This window comes from Amblyomma mixtum, chromosome 5 (genome assembly GCF_055824585.1).
Source record: "Amblyomma mixtum isolate Tamu chromosome 5, ASM5582458v1, whole genome shotgun sequence".
Classification (NCBI taxonomy): domain Eukaryota; kingdom Metazoa; phylum Arthropoda; class Arachnida; order Ixodida; family Ixodidae; genus Amblyomma; species Amblyomma mixtum.
Genome location: NC_143016.1, coordinates 179973863 through 179984942, shown reverse-complemented (window position 1 = coordinate 179984942; position 11080 = coordinate 179973863). Strand labels below are relative to the sequence as shown.

At 43.7% G+C, this 11080-nt stretch overlaps 1 protein-coding gene across 1 annotated transcript; it reads left to right on the top strand.

Annotated features, from left to right (window-relative positions):
- Positions 1-979: 979 nt before the first annotated feature.
- On the top strand, positions 980-10499 carry LOC149344950 (uncharacterized). Its single transcript, XM_089547327.1, has 6 exons — positions 980-1076; positions 5869-5975; positions 6645-6710; positions 6914-7000; positions 8505-8558; positions 10413-10499. The coding sequence occupies exons 1-6, from the start codon at positions 980-982 to the stop codon at positions 10497-10499; spliced, it is 498 nt and encodes a 165-aa protein (XP_089403453.1).
- The last annotated feature ends 581 nt before the right edge of the window (positions 10500-11080 follow it).

Below are 11080 nucleotides of genomic sequence, written 5' to 3'. Positions count from 1 at the left end.
TAGAGACCCGTGTACTCTGCGATGTCAGTGCACGTTAAAGAACCCCAGGTGGTCCAAATTTCCGGAGCCTTCCACTACGGCGTCTCTCATAGCATTAGTCGCTTTGGGACGTTAAACCCCAAAAACCAAACCAAACCAAACTTAGACGGCTCAAGGACTGTGGCCATCTATGGAAACCTATATTTGCGATGCTATGAATTGCCCTATTCGTCCGTCTTCATATTAATCTAATAATAATTTACAAAATACAAAGACCGCAAGTGCATGGCACAGTGATGAATGACCGCTCTGTTACACGATTACGAGCTGGGCTACTGAGGTAAACTCTCGAACACATGCTTTGGGTATTAAGGTGTCTTTAACTTCTGTCTAGGAAGATGTCTAGTTAGCTGCAGACGAATCCCTTCGACAGATGCGGCATTCTTACACACAAATAAATTTCCATAACAAGTTGAGTGTCCTTGAAATCGCAAGAAATGTCCTTTAAGCAATAGTGACGGCAGTGCTGCCATTTAAAGAAAATCTAATTTCTATCTGAAAATATAAAAAAAAATCTATAGAGCTGTTCTCCCTGCGTATTCGGCAACTTATTCTGAGCTGCGTGGAAAAAGCAAGCGATATCATCGCAGCTATGTATCTTTTTAGTGTAAAGCGGTAGCTAGTCCTGCATGTCAAACAATTCATTCCAATCGCTCTTCCTTTTGATTGCTTTCGGAGACGTGTTTTCAGTTGCTGCCGGAGGCAAGTTAGAGTGCACAAAAAGTATATTATTTACCGGATGTTTTGGCAGGCTCCCCAAGCGAGCCATCGCTCAAGTGAGTGCTGCGATATAGAATGTACAGCAGTTTGTCATCGCTTTTCTTTTGCACTTGTAGAATTTTAACTCTCTCTCAACATGCGGGGCTATCATTCGTGTGACTCCTTTGAGCGGAGGAATTCTCGGATTTTCTTCCTGCGTCTCCAGTCTACCGTGGAAACGATGAAGGTCACAATGCTTTTCGTTCTGCTGCAAGGGTGCTTCGCATTACCAAAGCTGACAGAGAAGGGAAAATTCCAGATGTGCGAAGGAGAATACTGTAAGTAATTGGCCTACCATGCCTGGAAGAATGAAACCAAATGAAACGTTGATGAAGGTGAATGGTAATAAGGACTTGGTAGTCAACCATACATCACTTTTAAAACGAGTACAGCAAAAAACGTGACCATACCACGGGGCGGCTTTGTTAATTTGGCTATCCGCTGAAGAGACTAATGTCCCAGGATGGAATCTCCGCCGCGCCGACTCCGTATGTGCAATGTCAGCTCAAGTTAAAGAGCCCCAGCTGCTGAAAAAAATGCTGGGCCATCCATTATGGCCCCCTGTAGGCCACCACGCCTTGGTTCGAACGGGAGGTTCAGCCCAACATGCCACGTTGCGCAAGATTCCTTCTTCGTTTCTTTCTTCAAAACCGATGCTTATACGAAGCGAGCAAGCTAAGTAATGCCCCTTCATTGCTTTCTCCTGTGAGAAGAAGAGAATGCTATAAAATCTCACACGTTCGCAGAATTTTGCTTCCCATTTATGTCAGTACATTTTCATCACCATCGGACACGTGACGCCGTCACACCAATCCCCAAAATTATGTTTTTGTCGGTGTCATGATCGTCATCAGCCTGACTACGCCAATTGCAGGGCAAAACCCCCCCTGTACCCCCAGTTATCGGTGTTCTTTTCCAACTGCAGCAAACCTATCTTCTTATTCACGTTTGTGTCTTACGCGTGTTGTAAACCAAACAATGTGATTGAATTCCTAGTTATAGAAAAGGAAACTGCGGCGCAATAATGAACGTTTGGGTACAGTGCATAAAGTTTGAACAGAATGGAGCGGTAATAATACGGTGCGGAGAATAAGAAAACACAACTGTTCGACAAGCCATTATAAGAAAAAATGTCGCAAGAACTGGATGAACACCACCACGTTATGTTTTTCTTCATCTCGACAATACCAACCATCGCCCTAGCCTGAAAATACAACAGGTGATAGAAAAATCTGAATGTTCAGAGCTTCCCTCTGTACCTTACTTTCCTAGGTTAGCACGGTGACATTCACATTTTTCCAAGCCACTAAAATATCAGCTCAGGAGACGAACATTTCAAAAGATCATCATTCGTAGTATTAAAAATTGGCTGCCTGTAAAAAAATTCAGGGGGCACTTTGACTGTCTAAAGTGTTTAGAGGCGGAAGCGTTTTCCGCACCACCTTCGCTGTTTCTGTGGCACTGGTGGCGTCACATATAATTGAGTACTAATTACTAAGTGATCACAAATCACTAATTGGTGGTTAATTACTGATTAATGCCTGAATACTAATTAACTGCTAATTAATTACGCTCAAGCTTCACCTTTAGGAGTGGAACGCGACAGCGTGTTGTAGCGCTGCCAGGGAGTCCACGGAACGCCACCACCCGTTCGGCACGATGCCTTGCCCTTTGAACGCAACGGGTTTTCAGGAAAAGAAACGGCGCAGTAATTCTCTGTCATCTCGGTGGACACCTGAACCGCACTGTAGAGGAAGGGAAGAAGTGGGAGTGAAAGAAGATAGATAAAGAGGAGCCGTAATGAAGGAAATGAAAATTGTATTTGAGGAAAGGAAATTACGCAGTAACTGTCTCACAACATTCAGGGGGGGGGCACTTTTTTGACCTAAAGTGTGGTCACTGATGTGTTCTTAAGATGTTAAGCTTCGCCCCTAAGAGTGGAACGCGACAGCGTCTTGCAACGCTGCCAAGGAGTCCATAGAACGCCATCGCCCATTCGGTTCTACGCCTCGCTCGTCGGTAAATTCGTTTTTGAGGAAAGGAAATGTATCTGTCTCTCATTTGTCGGTGGACACCTACACCTCGCCGGAAGGGAATGGAGGAGGATGAGAGTGAGTGAAGACACCGTATTCACTAGACGCGCCTTTGCTCATTCCAAACCATCGAGCTGGCATGGCGGAGTGGATAGCATGCTCGTCTCTCATGCCGAAGACCGGGGTTCGATTCCTGAGCTCGACCAATTTCTTAATCGGTTTTATTTATTTATATGGCCTGACTAGTAAAGCTAATTAGGCCAATTGAGTAATTAAGCAATTAACTAAGCTCAGTCTCACTTCCTTAGAGCATCGCTATACGATCCGTTCAATTGGCGGCATGGTTACTAGCCAAAGTACAATTGGCCCCATTTGAAATTCCCGCGCTGTGACGTCACGACCGTTTCCACCAATTGAAAAGCGTGACATTTTCTGTCGACAACTGCTGCTTACAACAATGAGACATTAAAGGCTTCCGCCTTAAAACAATCTGGTACAAGGGCCCTTTGCATGCATCTCTTTCTCGTGGGCTCAAAGCCGCACCAGTGGGAGGAGGTTACAATGAAAAACAACTCATGCCCGGAGATTGGTGAGTTTGTATTAAAGCTGCGCGATAAAAAAAAATTCAGGGGCATTACATTCTGGGCCCCCGTGGTAAACACTCGGAGGAACCGAGCGATGTAGCTACATGGGGCCACATTAAGTAATATTTTCCTGTTATAACTATTTTAAGACACAGCTCACGCGTCTTAATACAACGAACACCGCTTGTAAGAAAAAACATATAAGCGCCCCCTTGGCGGAAAAGAGGATGCGCTAAAAATGCATTTCAAACATATTGTATTAATTTCATATTTATTCCTAAATTTTTGGTCCCTGTGCTTAAACTGCGATACGAATGCTCTCTAAGTATAATAGGAAGAATATTTTGAACGTTCTTAAAAATACGTAAAAAGTACATTTTTGCCCGCTTGGCATATTTATAATGCATTAGAAATATACTAAAATATACATTAAATACATTAGAGTATATTAGATATAGACTATAAATATACTTTTAATACATTAAAAATATATTCACCTGAGCTTAAAAAGAATCTGCTGGACGGCTTCACAGAATGGGACGATGCTTCAACTGCGGAAATGATTGTAAACGAGTAGTCATCATCAATCAAGAGGTTAAAATAGGGTCACGCGGCGGAATGGGAACGTCAAAGATACCAACACAGCAAATCAAGAAGAAAGTGACGCAGCAAACGAGAAGTGCTCCGACAAGTTTAGCGCTAGACTTGCCTTATGTATATCCAGCGAGAGCGACGTACTATTTTGCCCGGTGAGGCGTTTTTTTGCGCAAAGACTGTGGGCACCGAAATTATCGCAGAAGTGCCATACTGGTCGCGTTTGAATCTGGAAGAAATCTAGAACCGAAATGCTAGTTGCAACTTGCGTTAGGCAAAGGTCAGGAGTCGAACTGTCAACCAACAGATACACGGGCGTCTAAGGGAGCCGGTCGGCCAGGTGGGGGCCTTTTCGTTGGCATATTCGGGCCCGGAAGTACTCTAGGCGCCATTGCCGATATAATTCTATCACGTTCTCCGCACGTAGTGTAAATAAGTGGTGATTACCTTCCTGTTAGAAGTTACCGTAAACGAAAGGACGACAAGAAAGGAAGAGTTTTCACTGTTCCTTGAAACGTCATTTCGAGCCCTAGATCGTTCCACGGTTGCCTGAAGTCTAAAGCAGATAAGCTTACGCGGGCTGCCGATTTTTTAGAATTTAAGTATACTTTGCACGGATTAATTGCGTATTTACGAAAGTACACTTTACATACATTGCCAACACCAAAATGCGATTTCCCGAAACTCGATTTCGAGCATTAGATTGTTCAACGACAGCTTGAAATGTGTTGCAAATATGCTAATACGGACTGCCAATTTGCTAGAATGTAAGTATGTTTTGGACAAATGAACTGCAAAACAGCTAAACGGGCAGGTTGGTGGTACTTATTGAAAGGTAAACAGCGCAAAGACGAAGACCCCAGTAGAATAAACACAGGACGAGCGCCATAAATTCGCATTAATTGAGTATTTACGGAAGTACACTTCAAATACACTGACAACATGCAAATGCCATTTCCCAAAACGCAATTTCGAACCCTCGAATGTTCACCGGCAGCTAGAAGTGTGCTGCAGATACGTTTAAAAGGACTGTCCGTTTGTTAGAACTGAAGTATACTTTCGATGAATTACCTTCATATTTACGCAAGTACACTTTTAATACATTGACAAGATGCTAAAGCTGCATACACAATTTTTCACGTATTTTAAAAGTGCTCAAAGTATGCTTTAAGTGAGGTAGTTTTGGCATATTTTAAGAATATATTTCGAATGCCAAGCATTAAATTTCAGGAACGTATTTCCTACATATTTTTAGTGCATTCATGAATACAAAATATGTTTAAAATACAATTTATATAGCCCACCGTATATTTCAAACCTATCAGTTTTGGCTAAGGGCCAATGAACACTTTTCTAAATATTTTATGACGATTGAGCAGTAATATAAAATTTTATAACGCTTAAGTACCGAAAAATAGACAGTTTCATCCTGAAGGAAAATGCTCCACTGTGTACATAGATTATGAGATGAGAACGGGCCTTCGTGTACATTTTATTTTTTGTGAAGGGGCACTTTTATTACTTTCACCAAGTCCTGCTCATTAGAAAAGCGCTTCCTACGCCACACCTTTTCGCCTTTGAGCGGCAAAGCGCATTGTTTCAAACAGATGATAATTGACATGTTGTCATCGGGCTACAATTATTTTGGCAATATAATGTGCAGAGGTACAACGAGGTTTACGGCAAATAGCAATTTCAAGACTCCCCACACGTGACCGTGTATGGTCCTGTTGGCATAAGCCATTGTGTATTTTACATTTCATTTCAAGCAGCAAGTGTGACAGTCACAGAGAGTTTCAATGCATCATAAGTTTCCGACTTTTATTATTGCCTTAAGTTAATTTTCGTTTTTTTTTCAGCCGTGATTACTGCAGGGAAAGCAGCAAAGTGCGGATCTCGTATCCTGCAGCATTGTATGGGCTACACTGTGATGCGTTACGGCCTGCCAACCAGCGTGTGTCAAAGGGTATTGATTTTGATGGGGGCCAGTGCTTCCCACCTTTTGTTTGCTCCTAAACAAGAATATAATGAGCCAGGTTACGTCACTTGAAAAAAAAATTGCCTCTAACAATCTGAGCTTTGTTTAGTCACAGTGCCCTGATAATAGACTTTTTTAAATTCATGCAGTATCCCAGGGGTATAATTTTGTGTTCATTTAAATAAAATTTAAATAAACTCTGCACAATTTGTCTTATCTCATAGGCATGCTTCGAATGTCCAGATTCACGCTGTGCGCGTAAAGTTTTCGTTCTCTTTTTTGTAAGAAAAACAAAAGGACCATTCCATTCCATCCCAACCAGTAAACGTTGGTTTGCCTTTTAGTTTCACCATCAGTTATTACCACCGTAAGATATTCACTTAGAAGATTAGTGAATAGAAAATTTACCGTCCGAAAGGGTTACTACAAAACGATTATTTGCAAGGAGGGACTTACTAAAAGAGAAAAGAGGGATTTGGTGGAACACAGGCTTGCGCACTGAAACTCACGCAGACTTTATTTTTAATGTTTGCCCTTGATATTTACTGTTATATAATTTTACAGTTATTTGTGTAATAGTGGCATGGACGAACCTATACTCTTCAGAAATTTGTTCATGTAATTAATCACTAGTGGCGCTTCTGCGTTGCATTGCAGGGTTTCAAAACGACATGCGCATACATACGTTTCTGCTTTCAAAAGTATAGAGACCTTAAATCGAAGGTAAGCGACTGGTTTTTATTCTACGCCGGTTAGCATCCGCTGTTTCTCGGCGCAGCGGCAGAAATTTGCGCGCGAGCCACCCAGCTCCCTTGAAGGAGTCATTGAAATGTTATGCGCGAACCGCATCATTTTTCTTTCCCGCGTTCACCTTTCAGTGGACACATACGGTATCCTTATACTCCACATACTCTTCATTTTTGCAGGACAGAAGACAATATGAGGCAACAATGACCGAATGCGTTGTGAAGAACACCATCATGGCACTCAGCCGTTTCGTTGTAAGTAGTCCAGTGTCTCTTACTGCTAGAGCGCGGAGAGCATTGTTATGACTAAACGAAAGCCAGTCCCTTTAGATAAGCTCGACAGCCCCAAAAAATCCAATAATGTTCATTTCAGCTACCATAACAAATGCGCCCAACAACGCCTTATAAGTTTGTTTTCTCGTTCAATCCTTAGCAGTGTTCAAATAGCGACTGTCTCCAATGCTTGTCAAGTAGAGCAAGAAGATGAAGTTTCAATCAATCAGTCATGGAACTTTGTCCTGCGATTAACTTTTATTTGAATTTTTTGTGTAGTCGTGCTAAAAACGAAATCTGAACGCAGATGCAACGAGAAAGCTGCTTTATCTACTCATCCGCTCGTATCCTGCCTGCCCCATATTTGTAAAACTTACTGCCAGTGAGGCAACATGTGCATATAATAAACCAACCTGCCTGAAGCGGTAGAAATACACTTGCACTTACGCAGCACTTTTGGTCGCAGGTGGGTCGCGCGTCTATTACTGTTCTGGGTATTGGGGATCATCATGTCGCGCTTGCGTGTGGCCTGTCTGGGAAGGACGGGAGAAGACGCTGAAGTACTCATTCTATGATTACGGCGCTTCAGTGCGGTAGCAGTACCAGCGGCACCTGCCGATAGTGCCGCCGTTGTCTGTGTGAAGCCTCATTGATTGAAGTCTCCATTCTCCAAAAGCACCAGCCACATTGCCTACCTGACGCCCATCCAAGGCAGCTGCCCACCTAGCCACTGCCACCCTCGATCGACCTCCCCACCCCGCCCACCTTCACTCTTCAGAAGCGCTATACAGCACCCCCCCCCCCCCCCCCTCATGGAGATAAAATGTCTTATATTTGAGCGTCATGTAAAGGACGTGTAGAATAGAGTGAGTGGCCAATCGTAAATTTTATCTCACGCGCTTAGCACGTGTAGCATAAATGGCCTAGTGTTGCTTTCAGAAGCGCTTCGCCCAGTAGTATTTTTTCACTGTTGCCAATTGTTTTCCTCACGGCTTCCTATGCTTTCACCATACTGTGGTGCTATGGCCTGAGAATAGATCATTCTTTTTGACATCGGAAAAAGTGGAGGGGCAAGCACCTTGGTAAAAAGTGGTTATACATATTGAAATATGTTTTTGATACTGCCATAACGCGTATTACGAAGTTCGCCTCAATGTTTGTACACACATTTGACACGTGCGGAGCCAACACGTCCAAGGCTGCTCAATAGTTCCTAGGCCAGAGGGTTTTTATTGAGGCATTACGTTCGGGCATTCCATCAAACTCTAAGAAATCTATGAAGCTAAGAAGTCGTTAAGAAGTAAAAGTAATGCTCCTCCAACCCAGTGCAGTTATATTAAACTACGGGGGTGTAGTAGATGACCGTCACATGGCTTAAAATCAGAACGTATGTCCTGAGATTTTCTGGAGAGCCCTGTACATAATCCTATTCACAGCTCTGCGGTGTATTTTACTTGACGCAAATATTTATACCAGATGAACGTTGCCTTTTATTCAGGGTTATGAAGCGAAGGACCTCCAGGATGCAACCGGTTTTCTCATTGACGGAAGGGTGAGCCAAGTTTCCGCCACTATCTAACACAGGACGCGTTTTCTGGGCCATGCTGCACACACACAAAAAAACGAATCAGATATAGAGAACCATAGCCAGCAAGTGAAGCCTGCCGCGATCAAGGCATAACGTTTCCGCTCTGAATGGTTGCTCTACCCATAGGAAATTCGATCCAAAGGGTCTTACTTCCCGACGAAGATCAAACCATCAAAAATGTTCGTGCCACAAATAGGAATAAGTGATGCAATTCGTAAATATGAGCCAAGTTGTGTGTTCCATAAGAAATCTACTAAAAGGCCAAATAGAATCAGAGGCACATATCGAGTACAGTCACCGGCCCGGTATAATGACCCCGGTATGTGCAAGGTCATGCATACTAGCTAAATTGGTGGAAAAATTTAAGGGAACACTTAAGCTCCTCCTTAAGAGTTTGAAACCACAGAACAATGGGTTAATTCCCATACATGCTGGAGGCCATCCTTTTCTTTAGATTCATAGATCCCTGGGAGCACTCATGCCAACCCCCCCCCCCCCCGCCCCCCCTCCGCGAAGTCGAGCATCAGTTAAGCAACGATGCGCCACGCCCCTGGAATGTCAGGTGCTCCCAGCAGTGGGCCTTGTGCGGACAAGGTTGCTCTTCCTGAGAGATAAATCATTAATTTAGCCGCCACCTGTCACGATCGGCTGTTTGGTGAGTGCCGTAAATTGCTTGGCAGGCTACTATAATTGATTTCAATATTGTGAATATTTCTGCTGAAGAATATCGCATTGAGGCTCTTTGCAGCACCAAAACATTAAATCGAAGTGGTGAGACAGCAAAGAGAAACAGAGAAGGATGATCGGCGCCTTGAGATAAGCCTGAATTAATATTTATCTTCTTGGGATCTGCAAGAAACCATGGCCAATCACCTACCGAGGGTATGTGTCATTGCTTCAGACGCAACAACAGCAATAGTAAACGTAGTTGGTTCTGTTTAAAGTTAAAGAAACTGGAATGTACACATAAGCTCCGGCTTAAGGGTATGATGCGAGAGCTTTAGTGGGTTTGTGGCCACACATGCGGGATTGGTCATTCTCTAGGAGATCCAATAGCATTCCTGCAGCAGTAGAGCAGCGGTTAAGCGATGCGCCAGTGCCTACGATGGCAGGTGCCGCCACTTGTGAGGCTTGTAAGACCTAAGTTGCCCTTCCCGAGCGACCAATGATTAATATGACTGCCAACTGCCATTATGTCACATTGTCATGACGCCAGAAGGGCGCGCCATCTAGGCTGCCCATCTAAGCCCATCTAGGCTGCTTTTTGCGGTGATCTGATGACAACGATGACATCGTCGGATTTTCAGCTGAAGGGGCGACTGGACGCCTTCGCGGTAAAAGAATATAGCGCAATATTGATAGAAAACGTATAAAGGACAAGTGCTAAATTTCATGCCCCATCTCCCTCTTGCATTCCTGTGTCCTAAAAGCACGCAAAAAGTGAACAGCTCGGAAGAGTTCCTGTTAGCCCCCTTATCCATTACAGCGTGAAGTCAAGGTAAGGGGATGGTTGTTTTCCGAAAAAGGAAACTTAACAAAACTCTGTAAGCCTGTTCTCTTAACAACCTTCAGAAGAAGAGACCCACGTTCGTTCGCGCACCTTCTTTCTTACCTCTTTCTGAAGCCTGTTGCAGTTGTTGCGACACCATACCCAGACCATGCTAATAGGCAATATCATGGCGAAATACGCATTTAAAGCGGTCGAGGGCTATTTTTCTTCAGTGGGATCGATAATGCACTGTTTTATGGCTATGAAGCTATTCTAGCTTTCGACTGATTGTTTGAATTTTCTGGCTTTATGCAATTGCCTCCTGACAGAAATGCCTCCTGGATAACAACCTGATTCCTGACTCGATCGACGTCGCCCTGCAATGTGTTCGATGGCTGCGCACAGCTGTATTTTAAAATCACTGTCACTGAAATGGGGGCTATACCAGCATTAATGTTTTGGTGAGTCATGCACCGCGAAGAGAGTTCAACCAAGCCGTTTTTTTTTTGTTCAATTCAGTTCATCTGTCAGATAACTGGACGTTCTACAGGGCTAAAGGTTTCTGCCAGCAACTTGACTAGGCTCTGCAGTAATTTACAAGTCAGTAGAAGACGTTGGTTCCAGGGTAGAGTAACAAAATAATTAGACAGGATATAGAAAAAGGCACGAGGAAATATAGCAGTGTTAGACGGTCTACCGTGGCAATCGCTACTTCTCATTTTACAAATCTTAAAAATGTAATCGTAACAACTTTGGTGGCTTAAAGAGCACCTTTATTTGGTTTGGTTTGGTTTGGTTTATTGGGGTTTAACGTCCCAAAGCGACTGAGGCTATGAGAGACGCCGTAGTGAAGGGCTCCGGAAATTTCGACCACCTGGGGTTCTTTAACGTGCACTGACATCGCACAGCACACGGGCCTCTAGAATTTCGCCTTCATCGAAATTCAGCCGCCGCGGCCGGGATCGAACCCGCGTCTTTCGGGTCAGCAGCCGAGCGC